Raw genomic sequence first — 22414 nt, 5'->3', positions numbered from 1 at the left:
GGTCTACATCAAAGATGAAATAAACGGCAAGATGAAACTTCCAGAAGGAGCCGGAAAAACAACCCCGAAGTGATACGGCAACTTGTGTGGATATCCTCGGCACCAAGGTTAAGATATAATAATAATAATAATAATAATAATAATAATAATAATAATAATAATAATAATAATAATAATAATAATAATGTTTTTTTTCCTTAAAAGACAACACATGAAAAAAATTGCCGAATTACCTCGAAATTTTGACTTAATAACAAGAATTTTTTTCCCCCTCAGTTTTGAGTTATTTTCTCAGACTGAGACACCAAGTCAAAATTTTGAAATAACAACCTGAAAATTTTTCTTTTGGATGGATAATTAGTGGTGGGAGCTTCTGTTGAAAACAATAGCGTCTACTTAAAAACTAACAAAAAATTTTATATATGTATAAAACACTGGTCTTTGTCAAATAGGTTAACTCTGTCAACACAACTACCATGAGCCAGAGGTACTGTATGTTTACTGATACTGGGAGGTCATCATGAAAGCCATATGTTGTGTTTGTGTGAGAACATTGTAATGAATTAAAATCTAATCCAACAAGCAAAAAGATAGCATGAACACTGTGGAAAGTATATGAAGCTAAACTGAACTGAAAACAATAACATGTCCAACTTGGAAGTTACATTCAATTGGCAAAAAGTTATAGTCTGTAATACAGTAATTCAGCTGTCTTTTGTACTGCTTTGCGGTCATTAACCAGATATGATTTGTTTATATGGCATTACCTCATTTGAGCAGAAGTGGCCCTTTTGTTTTGTTTGTTAATATTTTGTCCACATCACTGTACTTAGATGTTTCACCATGTACTGAAAACAAATGTCTCTCATCATAAAGTAACCTTGTGTGGCCTGCTGAGTTATGAGGCCTCACTTTTTGTGAAGTTTTGGTCACCTCTGTTGAGGTCCACTCTGAGGCAAATCAGTGCACTCACTGCCCAGTAAGGTACAGCCCAGTGAAGTTGTGGCAACCACCTTCACTGGGATAGTGAGTTTAATTAACTTTTTTTAAGCCACTTCTACATTTCACCCTCCATTGTTACTAAATGCAACAAATGACTGCATCTGCAGCAGCAGTGTGGATTTTGTGATTAGGGTCTGCAGATAGGTGGCTGTTTAGGAATTTGTTTTTTGAACATTATCTGCACTCCAGTGCTGTGTAGTGATAAGGAATACTGTGATAACACTCTAAGTATTGAAATACCAGCTGTAACAGCAGAGAGCTGTGTTATCATTCTCTACCTCTTATTTCATATCTGTATAGTTCATTAAATGCCACTCCAGTGGGAGTTTTTGAAGAATAATGCTGTACCTCTACCACCTTTATCCCTCTAGCATGACAGGCAGAAGGCCACAGGATATCAGCCCAGCTGGAATCATCTCTGACCAGTTTAACCAGCAGTGAAACTCATTAGAATTGCGCACTAACAGTTACCTTAAATAGCTCCATTATTTTAAGTACATTCATAAAGTCTAACTTTATGCCTTGCTGCTCCCTCGTTCACAGTCTGCTGGATTTAGGTGAGCAAAGTGGGAGGAATGCAGCTCCTCTGTTGGCTATACCATTGCCTTATTGGCCAGTGAGATTTGTCTCAAGCCACTAAGGCAGAGCCTCATTGGCTTCAAATTATTTAAACTCCATTCTATGGCTGTGCAACACTCACAAATGATTAGAACAGTTAAAAACACTCTCTGTGTTAGCCTTGCAATAGACCACTGACCTCTTGCTCTGTCACAGCTGGGATAAGATCCAGCAGCGTCCCCAACCCTGAATTAGATAAGCAGAAGAACATGGACGTCTTCTCTTCTTGTGCTTTTTCATGTGTTTTTCCTCTGTGTTAAAAGATGAGAGTAGCTCAAGCCTGAAATCTAGTTTCCTGTCCGCACCCAAACTAGATATTTTCCCTGTGAGTGCATAAAATACAGCATTTTTGTTGAAGCTCCTTTTCTTTTCTCACCTTCTGCTGAGACGCTGAATGTAATTTATGACTGAACTCATTCACCTTGCTGGATAAAGCCATTATGTACATTTGCACAAACACTTCAGTCCCTCTCATCCTGCTACATTGTGCCAGTCTGCAATTACTGCTCTCCCAGTCACCGGGACAATGGTGCTCTGGAGCTGTGAAATGTGCAATAAAGTGTGGGAATAATTTTTCTGGTTCTTCATGATGTTTCATGTGCACTCCCCAGCTTTATTATTATTTTTTTTTAAAGCATACCTGCTCTTCTTACCACTTTACTCTGTCCACAGTAACACTAGAGTATATTTGAAAAAGCTGTTGTTTGAAGAGGTTTTCATGTCAGTGCATTACAGGAAACATCAGCCAAACCGGGTTACTTAAATGCCGCTAATGTAACTTTAAAGCTAAAAGAGTTTTTTTTTAAATGTCCATGAAGAGATTACACTCGTGCACTGAAAAATTTGCATAAACGGTCAAGTTTTTGGTGCTCTTACTGCTGTCAAGTATGTAATTTATGAAAAACAAATAACTTCTGCTTCGATGTGGATGTGGATGTGTGCACATGTAACGTAATAATGATCAGTGTCTGAGCAAATCATCGCAAAAAAAGCAGGGGTAAAGGTTGTAAATGATCTTTATTATAATCCTCAGAACGGCGTACAGTACACAGAACTTGCATTTTTTTTGAGTTGAGAAACCAAAAATTAAACTGTAAATGATAAATCAGACAAAACCACCATCTGTGTAGAACAGCTTCTAATCCCATTATTCATTTTTAATCAGACAGTCAAAGCCTTCTGTAGGGACAGCCTGCATATTATTGTATGCCATGCGAGTGCACAATATGTCTGGTGGCTTATTTTGAGAAACAGGTGAAACTGTGAAATGATTTTACAAAGTGTTAAAGAGACGGCCAACGTCAGCCACATCCTGCAGTGTCATATGTTTCACATTTTCATGTCCATCTATTATAATCAATTTCCCAGTAAACGAATCACAGTTTAATTTGACTTTATTACAGACTCTGTTAATGTGTTCTCAGAGCGCTAATTTTGGTCAGAAAATTAATGAGAACATTGGACAGCATTGAGAATTGCACCCACTACATCCACATACTTCTTTTCATCTTTGGTACCACGGGCCTTAACATCTAAGACCCAGAGTCCCCCGGACTGCTTAATGACTTAATGACTGTTCGTCGGTTGGAGATGATTCTTTTCTGCAGTTATGTTTCTTTCTTTTTTTTGTTTAACGATTCAAAGTCATACCCACAGATCTGCTACCAATATATGGGAAGCTTACGACACAGATCTTCTGTGTTTGCAGGAAAACTGACTTTAAGTAAAAAAAAAATTCAGTTTTTACAAATTTTCCTGTAATTATCTTGATGTTAGAATAACTTCTGCCCCAACACTTTCCTTTTACGATCCCACTTTGTTCCCTCAGTTTAAATCACTGCAGCAATCCACTTCCTTACATTACACAAGCAACAAAAGCACAACAAAATGCAGTGTCACATTTCATGAAGTTGGTCGCATAGAGTTACATTTGGATGGTTATTGCACATAATAGAACCAGTAAGAAGAACATAAACCTTATAAACTGTGGGAGGTTTCACAAACATCACGATGTGAACTATTGCTATTAATGACAGCCATCTCTGTGCGTGCACCGACCAGCGAAGCAGATCAGTGATTAGTGATCCGCTCGCCGATCCAGCTGCTTCCCAAAGAGACTGCAAACCTCTTTAGCTACATAATGATACATTTGGTTCACTGTTCTTTATCCCCGCCTTCTTCCATCTAACGCATCTCATACAGTCGCCTCTTTTCACTCCTGATTCTGTCTTCTTTTAATCTGCGCTAGTGACGCACACATGACTCCAGATATTCTAAAAATGTTCACTGGAGAGCAGAGGGTTTGCATCTCCTCAAACATGGTGGGACACATGTTTGGATGAGGAAACAAAATCACTGCCCCATACTCGGGAATTTAATATTTCATTCCTAAGGTGAACATGGAACATCCAGTTGCTGTTTTTTTTTTTTTTCCATTGCACCTTCAGCAGCACTCGCAGGTTTAAAAAAATAAAACTAAATACAAATAAATAAAAAAAGAATAAACATACACTGAAAAGTGCAAATGTACATTTGTTTACAGCATGACATATTCACTGTACAGTCATTGATTATATACTCACATTATTTGAAGTATTATAATAAGGATTACTAAGTAGCATAGTTAGAGTAAGAAATATTTCATAGCAAGTCTATTGGAAAATATTTGCATTGCCCTGTGACTAAGAGAGGCTCTTCTAAACATTGCCATGACAATGTGTGTGTTTGTGTGTATATGTATGTGTATGTGTGTGTGTGTGTGTGTGTGTATGTGTGAGTGTGAGAGAGAGAGAGAGAGAGAGAACAATATGTATATAGATATAAGGTGTAGTGTATGTGCAAACAAGAAAGCAGAGAAAAATCAACTCATTCTAGTTCAGAGGCACAAAAACTGCCCAGCCAGCATTTCAAGTATCTAGCATTGTTTTTGAACAACACGCATCTGTCAGACATCAGCAAAGCAGAGAGAAAGAGGAGGAAAGGATGAGGGTACTTCCTTTTGCAGCTCAGGGAGGAGGCAGCTAAAGAGCCATACGAGTGGAAACAAGCATTTCAAAGAACTGTGTCAAAAGAGCGACACTGATTAGACAAACATTTTCTTTTTTAATATTTTTAGCAATAATATATGCTATTGCACTCCACCTAAAATGCTATTCTGTCTGCAATGAAGACAGGCCTCTGCATCAGGCTCCAAACGGCTTACTTGCTTTCACATAGGTTGCTTCCAGTTCACTCAATGCTTCCTGGGTTATGGAAGAAGCAAACATGTTGAGCAAGAAAGGAGTCATAGGTCTGGCTGCAGGGCAAATCCATATCAGTCTTTGTATAAGACACATTGCTTAACATATTCACAAGCTCTTCATCCAAGGCGAAGTGTCCCATCGCCATCAGCATTAGGGCAGAAGGCCTGCGAAAGTTATGCTCGCTGAAGACAGACAGCGAGGAGAGTCATCCACTGGCAGTCGGTTTCTATTCCATAAAGACAAGTTATCATGTTGAGCATTTTGGTAAGGATACCTGGACAAGATTCCCCTACAGGAGAGAAAGATGAGCCGCACAAAAAGATTTTCCACTTTTCTGGTGGCAATAACAGGGGATCCAAATTGAAACTTTGTTTCAGGGTCATCTTGATAGGTGCTGTTCTATGTGTCAATTAAGTGGATTCTGATGTGGGCCTTGAAATACCTGTTAGGCACTGGATTAAGGAGCTCCAAGTTACAGACACTTTCCAAATTTCTCAGTTTGATAAAACATGCTTTCTGATATTTTTGAGGGGATGGGGGATGTTCTGTCCATTCATGGTGCCAATACACAATATTTTTATTTTATTTATTAAAGGTAAAGGTAATGCTCACTTAGAAATACCATTATCTGGCAGACAATAATGGTGGGCAGGGGAACAACACTTCCCAGTCTAAACGTTTCATTTTCTTATATAACAGACGTCTTCAATCTGTGCCATACTGTACAGTTTAGGTAATGGTGCAGGACGGCATTGTGTGATTGTGAGTGCTCGATTTTTGTAATGCTGAAACTGAAGAAGAGAGACTATAGGTTTTCTTGCTATCTCACACTTGTGGAATATTCATGAGCATCTATAGCCGTCAGCATTGTGCCTCTGGGCGTCTTAACGCTCTGACTTGACTTTGTAGCGCAGAACCAGGTAAGTGGCAAGTCTGAGGATCAGGAAGAAAACGCCCAGCACCATGAAGTCCACATAAAGCTTTGCGTCCTCCACATCCAGCAGCTGCAAGACCTCTTCTGGCTTCTGAAACTTACACGCAGCATCCGGACACTCAAGCTCAGACCGGTTCATCCCATAAATAGAGAGTATCACCCCCTCAAAGCCATACCTGAAAGTGGACCATTAAAGAAAATCATTTTAAACTGTAGATGGCCAAACCACAGTAACCAATAACCAAAGTCAGTTTAGTAAAAGACTGATATTTCTGTTCAGTAACATTAGAAATTATTTGGACGGTAAAAAGTAGCTGACATACCTGACATAGGAGACATAAGAGCTCCACTGTAGGTATTTGGGAATGGTGTCAAAATTGACAAAGAAACCCGAGAAAAGGAGGACAGGTATGGCTGTGACCGGACCCACAAATGTTGCCACCTGTGGAATAAATTAGCAGCAAAAATCATACCGAAAATTCAATTAAATACTTTGCAAACAAACATAAAAAAGTGCTGCATTCTATATTAAAGAAAGAAAGATAAAAACTGACCTGTTTCACAGAATGCGGTTTCAGAGACTTAGTTATCATATAAAGTTTGCATTATCACCAGCCGCTGTTTGGTCATAGTGGTCAGTTTTTCTATAAAACATGGTCTTGATGCATCCTCAATAATCCAGGTAAGGAAAGTCGATTCAGTTCATCTGGACACAACGTTTTCAGTGAGAGAAACATTTCATCACTCACCTAAGTGATTTCTTTAGTCTCAGCTGACTGCAGATTTCCCCAACCTTATAAACAGTACGGTTGCATAACAATGAAAACCAGCACCATTGCCTAACATTGAGCCACAAGGTCAGTTTCATGATTGTCTATATGCAAATCATCATGACCCCTGCTCAGTGCCCACCTGTACTATTCACAGAGAATTGGCGAATGGCTGCAATAACAGCATTGTAAGATGGTGAAAGATACACTCACACAGAAGAGCTACTTAATCAAGCCAGGACTCTGCAAGCTATTTACACCTACAGGCTAGTGGCCATTCTCAGTGACAAGGATGTGCACAGCCTGGACATGGATGAGCACTGGTTTGTGTGGGGAGTTAGGAAGGCTATTTATATAAAAGGGGAACAACCATCTCTAAACTGAGGAGGGGTTGACCAGCAGCCATGACTATATGTATATTAATGTTCATGAAACTGATCTTGTGGCTCATTGTTAGGCAATAGTGCTGACTTTGATCATTGTGCAACTGTACTGTTTATAAGATTGGGAAACCAGCAGTCAGCTGAAACTGAAGAAGTCACTTGGATAAGGGATGAAATGTTTGTACTACTGAAAACGCTGTGTCCAGATGAACTGAATCAACTTTGTGGGATGCAAAATATGGTCTTTTATATTGTGGAACTTTCATTAGAAATAGTGGATGAGACATAAACACATTTTTTGTTTTTGTATTATATTGCACTGCATTATTTTATGCTCATTGTGGCTAATGTAGCCTCAAACTACAAGCTTTTTTGAAAATGTAATAATTTAGTAATTACATGACAGTAAATCTCAGCTATCAACTCTATCAGGGTGTTTTTAGCTAAGTACCCACAAATTAACTGCTTTGCATATTCACATACTGCATCTTTTTCATTGAAAAAAAATGCCAAAATAAAAATGTGAAACACTGTCGTTTAATAACCAGACAGCAATTTGCAGAAATTTACTAACCACGCAGCAGGTGCTGTAGCTTTGCCCCACCAACTACATAAGCCTTCACAGAAGCACCAACCTCAGCTTTGTTTCAAAGTGGAAGATCTATCATTCCTAAATGTAGACTTGCTAGGATAAAGAAAGCAAGCTTGCCAAGAACACACAAAATTTTCACAAGAAAACCCGGATTCTAGGGATTATTTTTTCTCCCATTTTGATAAAGGTTGTCCACCTCCGCCTACATCCAAACAAATTATTACCAGTAGCAACAGCTACTCTGACACGCACAATCTCTTGCTGTGTGCTACACGTGAGAATAGTCATTTAAGACAATGCCCACATCTGATATTCACAACATTGTTCAGAGTTCATGTGCAACAGCTTAAAAACCACCAACTGCTGCAATAACAAAACTGCTGTATTAGCTGAGACAATTTATTTCAAATAGCTTTCTCTGTAGAGACAGTCCAGCAGCAAAACATGAAAATCCCACACACAAATGCCTTTGACTTTACTGGAAAGCAGACACTCAGCGTGCACATATGATCTGGAGGTCCTGAGTTGCAGAACTGACCACAGTTGGCTTCCTGTTTATGATATCCCAAAGTCATGGATGTGCAAACACGTAGAAAGCATAAAGCCTTCTGTGTATATAAAATAATTGCAGCAGCTAATTCATTTTTTCTTTTAGCGTACTTTTATTCTTTTGTGGAAATGCCTTGTTCAGTCTAAGCCATAAATCTTTACATATTTTATGTATTTTTATGTAAAATCAGGTGCAAATACTGCAGGCTCAAAACAGCTGCTGCAGAAAGAGGTTGAGGTATGTGCATCTGCCTACCTGCAGAGATGTGGATGCAGCTCCTATAAGCAGACCAAGTGATTGCGCCACCAGGGCTGTGGATGTAGACAAGGCCATAAAGAGCAGGTAGCGACCTGCCTCTGCAGGTTGTTCTGTCATCCAGTACACTATGCTACAGTACATGATCGGGCAAATCACCTGTGAAGGAGATTTTTTCCTGCCATTAGTTTAAACTGTACCTCATGCATGCACAAACCATGAAACGTTTTAAAAACTGAAATACTACCTGAAACGGTATGTCAGCCATGGTTTTGGCCAAGTAATAGGCCTTCAGGCTGTACCAGTAGTTAAGATGTTCTCTCATAAACACAGACATCTCTAGAGGAACTGTGGAACAACAGCAGCATTAAAAGACTTTCCATTTCTAACAGATAAACATTTTGCAATCTCTTCCTAGACTTAGCGTCTTACAGGTTAGCACTGTGGGCATCAGGGCAGCAAACATGAGGAACAGCATAGAGAAGAAGAGGAAGCCAGTGTTGTTGAAAACCTTGCTGGCATCATTTCCAATTTTGAGATAAAGCAGGCCAATCAGCACTCCAATGGACAGATGGGACATCACCCTAAGGTGGGTCAGCACCTTGGAAAAAAAATGGAAAGAAAAACTACAGCTCAAAAGCCTGCGACTGCCTGCAAGAATTAAAAAAAAAAAGAAAAGAAAAATGAAAGTAGGATTTGTAGATATTTGCAGAGTAAATGTTGTACCATGTCCCTGCATATCGTAATGAAGGTTCTTTTGAAGAGGATGCAAAATTGTGTGAATGTACTGGTGGCGAAGCTATGCTTCTCAAGGGTTCCTGTGTCCTGTGCAAAAACAACAGAGCAAAGAGAGTCAGTTATGTATTCATTTCTGAAATCCTTATATTCATGGTTAAAATGATAACATGTAGCACTAATTCCTGGTGTTTTTTAAACAACATTCAAAGTGTTTAAAATACACCACAGCCTGATGCCTGCCTGTTTTTTGGCCACAGCAGCTTTTGTCTACAGTGGAGAGTGACAGGAAATGGGGGAAAGACACGCGGGCAAATTGGCGACGGGCCGGGACGCAAACCTGCGCCGCCTGCACCGCAACATGGTGTGTGTATGTGGTCGCCGGCTTCACCACTAAGCCACCCAGGCGCCCTGTCTGTGTGTCTGTTGAATGTTAGGCTACAGCTGATAAATGGTCTATAACTTGTTTGTTTAATCCGCACAAAAATGGAAGTGTAAATACTATAAGGATATCTTTATCCATCTCCACAGAGGAACATGTTCTCTGCATTTAACCCATCCTAATTATTATTATTATTGGGAGCAGTGGGCACCCAGGGGCCAACTCTTCATGTAAGCCAGTGCCTTGATGAACGGCACAGTGACAGGAGAATTAACCCAGTATGTTTTTGATGAAGAAACCAGAGTAAGCTGGAAACATGTGGAGGGCTCGCAAACTCCACACGGTCCCTTCACTGGACCATGTTCAAACTCAGAACTCCACTTCCTGTGCTGATCTAAATTAAAACCCTACTGGCTGTAGTTTTATTTAAAGGACATATACAATAGTGGCATTCGTTTTCTGACTCAGTCGGATGGGCAATAAGTGCATAACCATGAAAAACAGTTAAAAATCAATGACCTCACTGTGTTTGAGGGAGCAGCATGGCACAACTGCAGTATGCATTAAATAGGGCTGACAGTAAAGCACACAACTGTGGGTGGTTTATAGTCACGGTTCTAGGATTTTGCTGATGCTCTTATTACCTTATAAGTCTGGGAAAGACAAAGTGAGAAGACAGCTTATAGAGACTGAGGAGACAAATCAATGGAGTGGATTAGGGCTGAAAAATTCAAACTCTTTTAAAAAGGTATTAATGTGAAAAGGAAAGGACTATTTTTTTTTTAACCCCGGGGTATAGCTAATGGATGTTTTTTGTTATTGGCTGTCATAGCAACATTTTTAGGTTCACATTCAGCCGGAAGTAATTTGAATATTTGGGGTGAAATACAGCCAACAGCACTAATTTACTGAAATTTATTTTATACGTGTATCACTTATCATTTCTATTTTACTGTGGCTTTGTAGTTTTGAAACATGTTGCCTGCATCTATTTGGTAGTAGATGTAGATGTCAATAATGAGTGCATTTAATCCTCTAGAAACCACAGAGAACAACACACAAGATTTTATGCATTTTCCTAGAAATGAACAGTTCTTTGAAATGAGTAAAGGCAGGCATTTTCAGAGGTCATGCTTTATTATTTACTCCTGTACAAGACACAGAAGTGCATGTGCTGTGTTAAAGGCCTGATATTACTTACACTGTGACACTGAGAGGGACAGGAGGAGTCAGTTTTGTCCCTGGAGTTCTTCTTGCCCTCCTCTGAGCACAGTCCACCCTGGACTGCCTCAAACAGCACTGGGTTCAGGTCTCCATATTCCCCTGATGCCACCTCAATGACTGGGAAGAGAGAAGGAAAGATAATGAGAACAAAATGCACAAATAAAAAAAGGTAAGCATGGACATACACTTGTAATCAACTTACTAAAATCAGCTGGATTGTGATATGTCGGGCAGTGGAGGCCCAGGTTCTTCAGATAAGGGATGAGGTAAGGGACTGTGCCCTTGTATATGCACTGACCCTGACTTAGGATGTACAGCTGGTGAATGAAGAACAGAGTAATCAACATAGTTTCAAACCCGATGACTCCCTGAACAATACATCAACAACCATCAAAACAACAGGGCCGGATATCGACTGCTGCCCTGCTTCAGCTGCATAAAATGAAACTTGCAAACATGTCATTTCTGAGCCTGAGCTGCAGCTAATGGGTGGTTAGATATACCCAGGAGTAAAAGCACTCAAGTTACCTTATCAAACATCTCAAAGAGCTTGGCACTGGGCTGATGAATGGTACAGATGATTGTCCGTCCTCCCTGAGCCAAGGACTTCATGAGGGAAACGACCTGGAAGCAGGATGCGCTGTCCAGACCACTGGGAGGGGAAACAGAAAGACTATTTAGTTAGCATTTAAATTAAAATCACACAGATTTACACCACGTGAGTGACATCCTACCTGGTGGGCTCATCAAAGAACATGACAGGTGGATTGTTGACCAGCTCCAGGGCGATGGCCAGTCTTTTACACTGGCCCCCGGAGAGAGAGATGGTGCGTGTCTGAGCGCACTCCTGAAGGCCCAGAGCCGTCAGGATCTCATCCACCTTAAATGCAAACAAAGAGAAGTGTTGGAACACCATGGCACACTTACTCGGAGCTAAAAATAGAGGCGGGCAATATGAAAGCGATGTAACCTTAAAGCCAAATATGGATGTGTGCTGTGATGTGCAGCAGAAGGATTTCACTACAGACAAGATAGTGATCATCAGCTATGACTGCCATCAGCGTACAGCGTCTCGCTGTCCTCAATGCTGTTTGATGCTGATCAGACAAGTATACTGGCTCCCATGTGATAATGAAGTTTAGTTTAGCTGGGATACTATAGGCCACCAATGCCATGTGATTTCCATCATATCAGGTGACTATTAGGTTGATGCCCTCCCTCTTGGCGTATATTCTCATTACTCTGGAAGTGTTTCAGTTTAAAGTGGTGAATTAAAAATAAAGTTATGTTTTTACGCTGGTACAAAAATTATGTAAATCAAAATTACCATAAAGTAAATCCTCCTCATTCATTTGCAATTTTACTGACAATTACCTCTGAAATATTTGTATGAATGACACGGAAAAATCTCTGTAGCTAGACCAATTTATATTAATTTCCCCATCCCCGGCTGCCAGTTATTTCTGCACATGATACAGAAACTCAGACTCACAAGCTCTTTTTTGACCTGCATGCTCTCATTCAGCTTCAGATTGGCTGAAACCTGAAAGACAGATAGGACTCAGCACTCATTACTGAACATTAGGATTCAACGGGGTGTTAAGAATTTATTTTTTTTAATGACCTCACCATCATGGCCTCTCTCGCAGTGAGGTGTGGCAGCAGCATATCATCCTGCATGATGTAGCAGGACATTTTCCTGAAAGTCCTTAAATCCCTCGGTCGGCCGTTCACCAGGATCGTACCTTTCATGCCGGTCTCCCTGTTTCCAAACAAAATATCAGCTTCTAAGCATGACAGAGACCTTATCATGCATATATCATTAAATTAAGTGGGGGAAAAAAAAAAGATTACACAGGAGAAGATTTTCCACTTAGGAGTTTCAGGGCTCACCTGTACCCCGCCAAAATATTCATCAGTGTGGACTTCCCGGCTCCAGAAGGGCCCATGATGCCAATCAGCTCTCTGCTGTTGAATCTTCCAGACAGACACTTCAGGAGGGCTTTGTAGCCTGATGATAAGGGGAGAAAAAGCTGTGTTATTTATATTCCTGTGATTAATCTTATCATTTATTCTTTGAAGCTCTACTCCAAAGTTAATATTGATGTTTTTAGGCCAAAAGTTATGAAGTCTAATGTGAGCATTTCTCATGCAAAGAGAATGACTAATAAACTGTAGTAAAAAAAAAAAAAAAAAAAAAATTAAAAAAAGGAGCAAAGATTGAAAATAAATGCTCCAAAGCAAAACAGGAAAATGAATTAAAGTGAGCTTATTTGTAAGATTCAAAATAATAGCCTTGGGAAATGTCAGAGTCAGTCTGAATGCTTTTTATTTGACAAACAGATAGTTTAAAGCTTTTAGAACAGGGTGCTGAGTATAAGTACTGTAATTTATTGAATGTATGTGGTCCATTCAATAAAGAGAGAAAAACATGAAATAAACTTTTGGTGTGTTTATATTCTGCGTTCTTTTTACTGTAAAATGATGCAAAAGTAAAGTGTCGTGACCCATCCCCTCAGTCATTTTTTAACCACTTTTTGTAAACACCTTTTTAACCTTTCGACAGGGAAACAGGTGGAACAGCAGTTCTGGTTCAATCTGATATCCGGTCTCTGCAAATGGAGCAAATGGAGACTATTCCAGGTGTCATAGGGCAACAGACAGGGTACACCCTGTACAGGTCGCCAGCCTGTCGCAGGGCTAACGCAGAGCAACAGACAACCATTCACACCTATGGGCAATTTAGAATCACCAATTAACTTAACCCCACTAACTGCCTGTCTTTGGACTGTGGGAGAAAACCGGAGAACCCAGAGAAAACCCACACAAACACGGGGAGAACATGCAAACTCCACACAGAAAGGCCCAGGCCAAGGTGGATTCAAACTGAGACATCTCGCTGTGAGACAACAGTGCTAACCACCGCACCTCCATGCTGCCTTAAAAGAAAGATGAACAATAAAATACAAATTCAAGAAAAAAAACTTTAATTGCAAATATATGAAAACAAAAAGAATTAAAAGCTAAGGTATAATATGAAGTAATTAAAGGTGAAAACACGTACTGTTTACTTCAAAGCATGGACAAAAAGAACTTTAGCTTAGCTTAGTTCTAAGAGGGTCTGATACCTGCAGGGGGTAGCATATGGGTGTAAAAAAAAACATTTCACCATGTTTACTTTGTGCACATCGAAGCAGTACTGTGAAAAAAACTAAAGAAAGAAAAAAAAAAGAAAACTACAGAAATATCTAAGATGATGTCCTTACTAACACCAACAGAAAAACCAGTCATTACTCCCATGCACTCCCTTGCTGTGGTGTAGCTTGCAAATGAAGATAACTCAGGCTTTAATGATGCACTTCTTTAACCTTTGCTTTTCTTCGAGAACAGCAAAAACAACCAGTTTAAGAGCTGACAGAAAATCTGAAATCTTTTCTAAAGTGAATGTCAGAAGAGGCTTTAAGTACCCCGCCTTTTGACGCATGTCTCTTTGCCTTACCCGTTTCTCCAGTGTCTGTATGGACACATTTTCCTGTCTTGAGCTGTGTAATTAGGGTCTCAGCAGCACAGCTGCCAGCCTTCTGAGTTAAGTAGCCTAAAAGTAGTGCCCCCCCCCCCCCTCCCTTCAGTGCTAGAACATCAGACAGTCTCCACTCAGACAGCAGAGCTACTTGCTGCCAGAGAGGCAGTGATGCCATGGCATGTGGTGCATACTGATGATCTAACCTGGCGCTATAAGTCTTGCATGATAATGGCCTTATCTGTGTGGGACTGCAGGGACATAACCCAGTGCCATGAGAGCCATAGATTATGTGGCTCACCTCACTGTTCACTCCGGTGTTCACCGAGTGACTAAAGCCTGATCTCATAGGCAATGTCAAAGAAGGTGAATAACATCAGGTGTGGTCATCACATGCCTAAAGTTGAAGCTCATGACAGTCAGTTTTTACAGTAGGAAGATCTTTTCCAATAAACATTTTTTTCTCCACAAAATGTTTTCCATTTTATCTAATTTCATTCTAACTTTAAAGGAAGTGTCTGCTCAAACTCTGCCTTCTTGGAGAAACAATGCATTTCATCACAACAGAATAATAGAATGCACTATGATGTTCACATGACAGATAACATGCTTGTTTAGGTGTGCTTCGTTAATTTATACTTCTATAGCATTTGCATACACATGAGGCACAAAAATGATTTTAAAAAACGCAGCAAAACAAGAGACACAAACCTTTTATTGCATGCATTCCTCTTCCCTGTCAAAACCTGATATCTAGGCTGTCCACAATACAGCTGACACTTCACTCAGAGACGTGGGTGTGCTACAGGCTACTAGTGAAAGCTAATGCATCAGAGAGCCACAGGCCTCAACAAGAAACGAAGAAAGAGTGATAGAAGTTTAAGTCTTTTCTGACTTCACAGCCTCATTTCCCCATTTTCAGACTGTGTAATGGAAGAAACAGCTCTGTTAAACTGCAGGGAACCATTTGGAGTGAATTGTCCAGCCTGTGTCATTCTACAAGGCGGAAAATGAAAATGAAACAAAAAGGACTGGAATCACTATATTTTAGTAGTCTTCATCCAGCAAATACACAGAGTGACTCTGGGGCCTCTGATTTACCCTCATATGATCATACAGACATCATGCACAGAATTTAATTTTCATATTTGATTAACACTCATCAAAAATGTCCATAACCATTCTGCAAGACAATGTTAGCGATGAAGCAGGGTGCACGACTTCCCTCTCAGAATTGAGCTTTTATGTGCACTGAGATGAGCTCAAAAGGGAGAATGGTCCAGGAAGTGCACCATTCAATAAGTAAGCTGTAAATATATGAAAAAATAAAGACAACTCTCCTTTGGCTACTCACAGATGATCAGTGCAGATGCGATGAGCAACTCACAGTAAATTGCCTAGGGGCATGTAAACATTTCCTACTCTCCCTCCCTCCCCTCTTAAGTGTGGGCTAGTGTTTCACCAGTTATCTCCCCTGGGAGGAGAATATCCCCAACATGAAAAGAGGTCACAGTAGCTTCATCCTTGCAGCGATAAATAACCGACCTCATGAAAAAGGGCCCACAATAACAAATGCAGACAGGGGACAGCTCATGCATCACCTTCCCCCAGTGTCTTACAGTAAACAGAAACAACTCTACATTTACTGCATTACAAGCTCTTCTGCTTCCTGCTCGTCACAGACATTTTAGGAGATTACTCATAAGTGATGCGTCACTAACCAAAAGACTAAAACACATTAAATACAACTGATGTCACGGTCTCAAAGCTCACAGTTGATGCTGCATGCCTTCCTTTTTCTCCTCTTTTCTGCTCTGCAACATGTAATTCAGGAGGAATTATAGAAAACTATGTATTTTTCAGACAGGCAATAGTCACTGACTATGAAAGCACACAACAGGATGACAGTTCTAAGCTCTGTGTGGTTACACCTTCTTTACAGCTCTGATCAGAGAGAAGCAGCTCTGAGTTTAGCTGGGTAAATGGCCATGGGTCACACTTAAACGCCTCACTGATTATGGTACTTGTTTTAAACGTTTTAATTTTTAATTTTCTTATGTTATTTATTGTTCTTAATGTTTTTATTTATTTATTTTTATTTTATTATTTTATTTATTTATTTATATATTTTTATTTTTATTTAGTATAGTCCTTGGGGTTACAGATCTTGTACAGCACTTTGGTCAACGTCGTTGTTTTAAATGTGCTTTATAAATAAACTTGACTTGACTTGATTATAAAGTTAGGTGTAGCTTGTTAGTTAAAGACTGAACAGGTCCAGTATAAGGCGTGAGATGACAGGAGAGCCTCTTTATTAATGGCACCACTTAATTTGTAAAAGCTGATGGACGGAGAGACAGTTTCTGTTCACACATCATCAGGCTGATGAGCTGAGGCAGGTAACCCCCCACCCCCCACCCAGTGCCGCCCAAGAGAGACAACAAAAGCAAACCACAGGCCGATTTTAATAAGACTAGTCTCGACAAACACGTGCTTCAGTGCACAAACAAAAGCTGGATTATTGATCCAAGCTCAAAGGACCCTTGCTGTTCCTCTTTCCTCCTTGTTAATACTCTCCATGAATTCAGGTTTTCACAATACTCCTCTGCTAGGCTTTCATAATGCGCATCAATATTACACAAGCCTGAAAATAGCACAACCTGCAATGCATCACGTAGAGACTTTCTTAGGGTAACATATGCCTAATGTAAATAAAGGATTCCTCTGAAGCCCCCCCCCCACCCTCTTGAGTATGTAGAGTATTACAAGAGCACTGAAACTGAACCGTTTGTAGAGGGTGGTTTATTTGACAAGTAGAGATGACCAAAGGCTGGAGGCTCATCGGGAATGAGGGCGGGGAGTTTAGATGCTGTTCGTGTTTCACAAGCAGCTCAATCATGGGCTTGACTCGCCATCGCCACAAAAGAGACGCAAGCAATGTGCCAACCTGCAAGTGTAAATTATTTACTATGTCTAAACTGTGCTGAGCACAGCAAAGCTTGCAGGCACACTGGCTGCTACAACATGGTCGAGATCTGTGTGTGTGTGTGTGTGTGCGCGCGTGTGTGCGTGCGAGTGTGTGTGAGACAACTGGGTTGTGACAGAATAATGGAGAAGGGTAACAGAAAGTAAAAACAAGAAAAACTCTTTTCTTAAATGTCACAAAGACTTTTAAATGCCTCCCTTGAGATTTCTGTGCTCCACATATTGATCGTCATAGGTGATGTTTGCTTGCTCATCCATCACGGTTACTATGTGAAACGAGCTTGCCGTACCTCTCCTCCTCCACCAGGGACCCTCCCGGATGGTGTACGAAAGCTCATTGAACTCCAGGTCCACAGCAGAGCGGCGTGGGAGGTGGGAGAAGCGCTGAGCCTCAGTGATGTGGTTCTCCACTTTCTTCAGGTGGGTAAGCAGTGGCGCCTCCTGAGGTGTTCCACCATGAAGTTTGGTCTCCTCCATGGGGATGCTGACCGAGCCCTGCTCAATCGTCTTCTCAGCCATGCTGAAAGGCTGCAATGGAGAGAGAGACATGTCAGTCTCTGCTTCAAAAGGAATAGTGTCTCATATCTTTAAGGTTTTATGTAGGTTAGAAACAGGTTCCCCTGATAAAACATCAAAGAAACATCACAACTCCAAGTGCATTTGAGAACATGAAATGTAAAAGGTTAATGAATCATGTCTGTAATGCAAACTGTTTTACAGACACCCTTTTAACCAGATTAAGTGAAACCTTGGCCAGTAAAGAATACATTTCATTCATTTGAGTTATTTTCTAGGTAGTGAACAGACTGATTTTATAGCTTCAGCAGAGGTGTGGACATAAGGGTGTGTTCCAGGAAGGATTTTAAGCTTAACTGCAGGCATCATCCTAAAACTAGGTGCTGGACTTGATTTGATTACAGTTTATTCTATAGACTGGCTCTTTTAGGGGAATGCGATTCAGAGTGTGAGGAGTTGGGATCTGGTTTCAGTCCTGCAGCACACTTGCAGTACTGCTGATTCACACAAATTTACCCTTAGTCAAAGCAGCCTGTTGGAAGTGTAAACAAAATTATATTACAGTTATTTCATTAATCAAGCAAAAGTCAATCGCTTCTAACGCGCTGAAATTTCTATTTGAACTAAACTGAATTAACTTAGGGGATGATGTGCCTAATTCAAATGACTTAAGGAGTTAATTAAGTGGCCTGGTTTGGATCAGTGCTCCAGCTACAATTAAAGAGCCTTGTGTTGTCAGTTAAAGGTTTATGGCCCTTTATGAAGCTTTAAATTAACTGCATGCAAGTTAAGCATCATCTTAAAGTTATTAAAGTACTATTGTGTACATGGATGAATATAGTTTAGAATGCACAATCAAAACAATGATGTAGATACTTTTTGATCAATAATGACTATGTTTAAGCACCAGGCTTGTATAAAATTTGTTTGATATTGTCCAAAATTGTGGATTACTTGCATTGGCGTGTGCTTTAGGCTTATTCAGACTAATGTGGAAACTGGGATTTAATGTTTCTATTTCTACAAAGAGAAGTGTCCCGTAAACGTAAACTTTAAGGGGGATAGTGGACCGGTAATTTGGCCAATATGGCCGTGTGTTTGAGAATAAAGTAAACTGCTTTTTAAACACAAGATCACGCCATAAAGAGTGTCCATTCCATTTTTACTTGTCAAGTGACTCAAACGCCATTACTGACAAATGTTTAAAAAAATAAACTCATCCAAATATATCTTCACAGAGTGCCCTAACTGAGTGGGTTGGTGTGTGTTTTGTAATACAGAATGCATTAGCAAGTTTGTACTATTTGTATAAAATCAGTTTTCTTTAAAATATAAAAGTCTTATTAGTATCTAACTTTAAAAGAACAAAACTAACATACAAAATGACAGAATTCTGCCCAAATAATTTTTAAATACTTGGGGGGGGGGGCTTAGTTATGCAGGTCTGAAACTGGCATAATAATTATTAATATGCACCATTAGGACTGTTTTTACCATCCTGGGCAGATGCAAATAACCGGCACATTATAAGTATACACAGAAACAATGCAAGATCATCCACTTATCCATCATTACTGGCATATCCATCCTCATGAACCACCAAAGACTGACATGACACCACTCAGACCAGAAATATATCTACTGTAGTAATTTGAGTTAAATGTGAAAATATATTAGAAAACATTATGGAACAAGTATGTAAAAATCCAAACTGTTTACATATATACTGTATAGGCTACAAACATCCCCTGCTGTCATGCAAGCCTTGCAGTGCTTGCAGTAGTACTCTGAGCCAGTGTCTGCTACCCATGACCTACTGTATGTGTAATAAAATATCCACACATAAAGGATGGCCGGTGATGAAGATTGACCATGGCTTCTATTGATCATCCCGCCATTACTGACTTTCCATTACGAGCCTGCATATGAGCGTTGTAAAACCCTGACAGACTTTAATGGCCTCTCAGTCAGAGGAAGGCCTCCATGTTTTAGCATGTGCGGCCCTAAAGACAGGACATGTGAGCACAGGCAGCCATAGAAGAAGTCTCCTATATAGTGGGATAGGATGTGATTATTATTATAATGTATAGCATTGCAATGGTGTATGGATTCTGTGCCCTGCAGTGGCTTGTCACTGGTGAGGGATGCTCACAGTTCTCCAAAAAGCACCTGTTAACGGCAAACGGTTGAAAGCCAATTACACTATTTAGCAAATAACAGAGCAGAAGTGACTTTTTTTTTTTTTTTTTTTAGTATATGAGTCATACATTAGTATGATCTGAGGACATATTTGCAGTAAATGTGGCTTTACCGGTCATTCCTATAAATACAGTGTTTCATTGCACATGCACACCCACACAAGCAAAACATTTGACATACTTGTGTTGAAATGACCAGGTGAGCAGCCCTGGTTTCCCTCCGGGTGAGCGCAACAGTGCTCAGTTGATCCCTTCAGGCATACCAGCCCAGTCCTTCCACATCAGAAGGTCTCCCAAACAGTCCCAGCCGAGGAAAAACATCAATAAATAATAATAAAAAATAAATAAATCAAGATGATCACTGTGCGCCACAGTCCAGCAAAAATACAGATCGGCTGTGGGGCAATGAAGGACCGAGCTGTGTTCCCCTTATCAATATCGCTCGGGGTGCGGCGCACATCATCCCGCATCCACTACAGCAACCCCTGAGATTAAAATCATGTCCGGCCTCAGACTATGACTGCATCCCGGAGAATCGTCAGGGGAGCAGGATGCCTCTCATGTTTTCCCTCGCAAAGACTGTTCCTTTCATGAAATCCGTCCGTCCTGAACTCGCATCGAAACGGCCTAAACTCACACACATCTCCCGCAGCGGTGTAGATGCCGATCTTCAATCGCTGACATCTGGAATCACATACGCACACGCACACACACACAACACACACGCACAAACCCCCAACCAAACAGTGCTGCAGATGCTTCAGCAGCATCAGCTACAGCTCGATAGAGCAGCCGCCGTTATCCTCTCACCGGTTAGTGCGTCTGTGTGGTGCGCACGCCGGTCTGGGATGCAGGGCGTTGCTGGAAAGATGCTAGTGGGGGAAGCAGTGTTTTGGTTTTTACAGATCAAATCGTCATCCTGACCTCGTGTTTTTTTGATGAATAAAGTCCCACTGGGACATAAAGGAACAGATTATGAAAGTAATAGTCTATAGTCAGGCTAATTAATAATGAACAAATTTCCAAATCATTTTAAACATATTGTAGGGTTTTAAAGCTGGGACACTGAACTTAAAGTGGAAACTCATATACAGTTCATTAAATTTATTCATATCACACGTACTGCTTGAGCATCCTTGATTAAAATGGTCTCTCTGATCGCAAATTTTATTTTAAAAAGTGTTGATTTCTGCTCTGTGGGTTACTTTGGGCGGTTTATATACCCATATAATACCCATAATCCATCTTCTCACACAAAGCTGATACACATGATCAGGTTTGGCTCCGTTGCTGTACACTTGGAGTAAACACGAAGACTTCAAACTCCTCTGTCTCTTTAAAGGCCGCACCTGCGCAGCTGCCTGGTGCTGATGCTGCAGTGCCCGGGTTATTTTCGGTAAAACAGACGGGGTTACTCGCGTTCAAGCGGGCCCTACATGCCTTACATCACCCCTGAGAGGAAATCAAAACCATTTTTAGCCAATCGCACCTGCCTCTTAATCAGACTAATTTTAAACGAACTCTCACTCTCTTGTGACCACACGAGCAATTTCAGCACACCAACCCATCGCTCTGCGAGATTCATCTCCTTACTTTTGCTAACGTTATCAACCAGGAGGAATCATATTTTTTGACAGACGGTAAAGCATTACACTGGTTTAGGCCTAAATCAGCAGGTTTGCACTGTGTTTCTTCTCTCTGATTTCTCTGTAACTCACCCTTGGTGTGATGGAGGCAAGTCACTTTACAAAACATACTTGAATCCTTTGTTTTTAGGCTTCTATTAATGTGTTATATGACTTTATCCAAGCTCATCTGATAAGACTTGCGTCACACTGGGTCACAACCAAGATAAAAATCTTCGTTGCATATTATAATATTTGCCTTAAGGAAAAAAATTTTTTCCTTACATTCTCTGTAGAATACACTTCACTTTGCAAACAAACCATCTGAAAGAAAATCCCACAGGCACGGGGCAGATAATGAATCATGTAATGTAACTTCAGCGATTACACTGTTTATTTATAAAGCACACATTAACCATGACTGATTTCCACATAAAAGCACTTCAGTGTGAATGCAATATGTTACCTCAACAATCTTATCTTAAAGTCACACCGTGACTATGGGAGTACCTGGGACTGGAGTATGCTTACAAATGTGGGTTAGGCATACTATAAGTAGTGAGGTGATCTGTTGTTAGACGCACATCCGAGGGAAAAGATCACTCACAATGGCGCTAAGAACATCTGCTCTGCTCTCTGTTGGCTTTTTCCTGGTGCTGATATGTGGCACTCTTACAGACAAGGATGAAGGTACATTTTAAAGAAGTTAATCTTTTGTAGTTATACATCACATCTTGTATCACAAGTCAACTGCTTTGTGTGCAGGTTCTGGATTTCTCTCCGTCGAAGTGTCTGTGGAGAATGAGCAGTCTAACGAGCCTTCCAAGTCCTATTCCAGCACTATGGTAAAGGGAGGCGCGCTGCTAGGAGCTCTGCGGAGCCT

General features: G+C 40.4%; 1 protein-coding gene across 1 annotated transcript; it reads right to left on the bottom strand.

Moving 5' to 3' along the window:
- Positions 1-4723: 4723 nt before the first annotated feature.
- abcg4a (ATP-binding cassette, sub-family G (WHITE), member 4a) lies at positions 4724-22360 on the bottom strand. Its single transcript, XM_030746400.1, has 16 exons — positions 22258-22360; positions 20088-20590; positions 17483-17720; positions 12581-12698; positions 12317-12449; positions 12180-12230; positions 11422-11567; positions 11216-11339; positions 10890-11004; positions 10665-10804; positions 9073-9171; positions 8779-8947; positions 8594-8694; positions 8347-8505; positions 6120-6238; positions 4724-5972 (listed from the first exon to the last, which is right to left on the bottom strand). Exons 3-16 carry the CDS (start codon positions 17709-17711, stop codon positions 5747-5749), a joined length of 1929 nt encoding a protein of 642 aa, XP_030602260.1. The 5' UTR covers positions 17712-17720; positions 20088-20590; positions 22258-22360; the 3' UTR covers positions 4724-5746.
- Positions 22361-22414: the final 54 nt, after the last annotated feature.

Source organism: Archocentrus centrarchus, chromosome 14 (genome assembly GCF_007364275.1).
Source record: "Archocentrus centrarchus isolate MPI-CPG fArcCen1 chromosome 14, fArcCen1, whole genome shotgun sequence".
Classification (NCBI taxonomy): Eukaryota; Metazoa; Chordata; class Actinopteri; order Cichliformes; family Cichlidae; genus Archocentrus; species Archocentrus centrarchus.
Note: the sequence above shows the minus strand (reverse complement) of the source record. Positions and strands in the feature narration are given on the sequence as shown.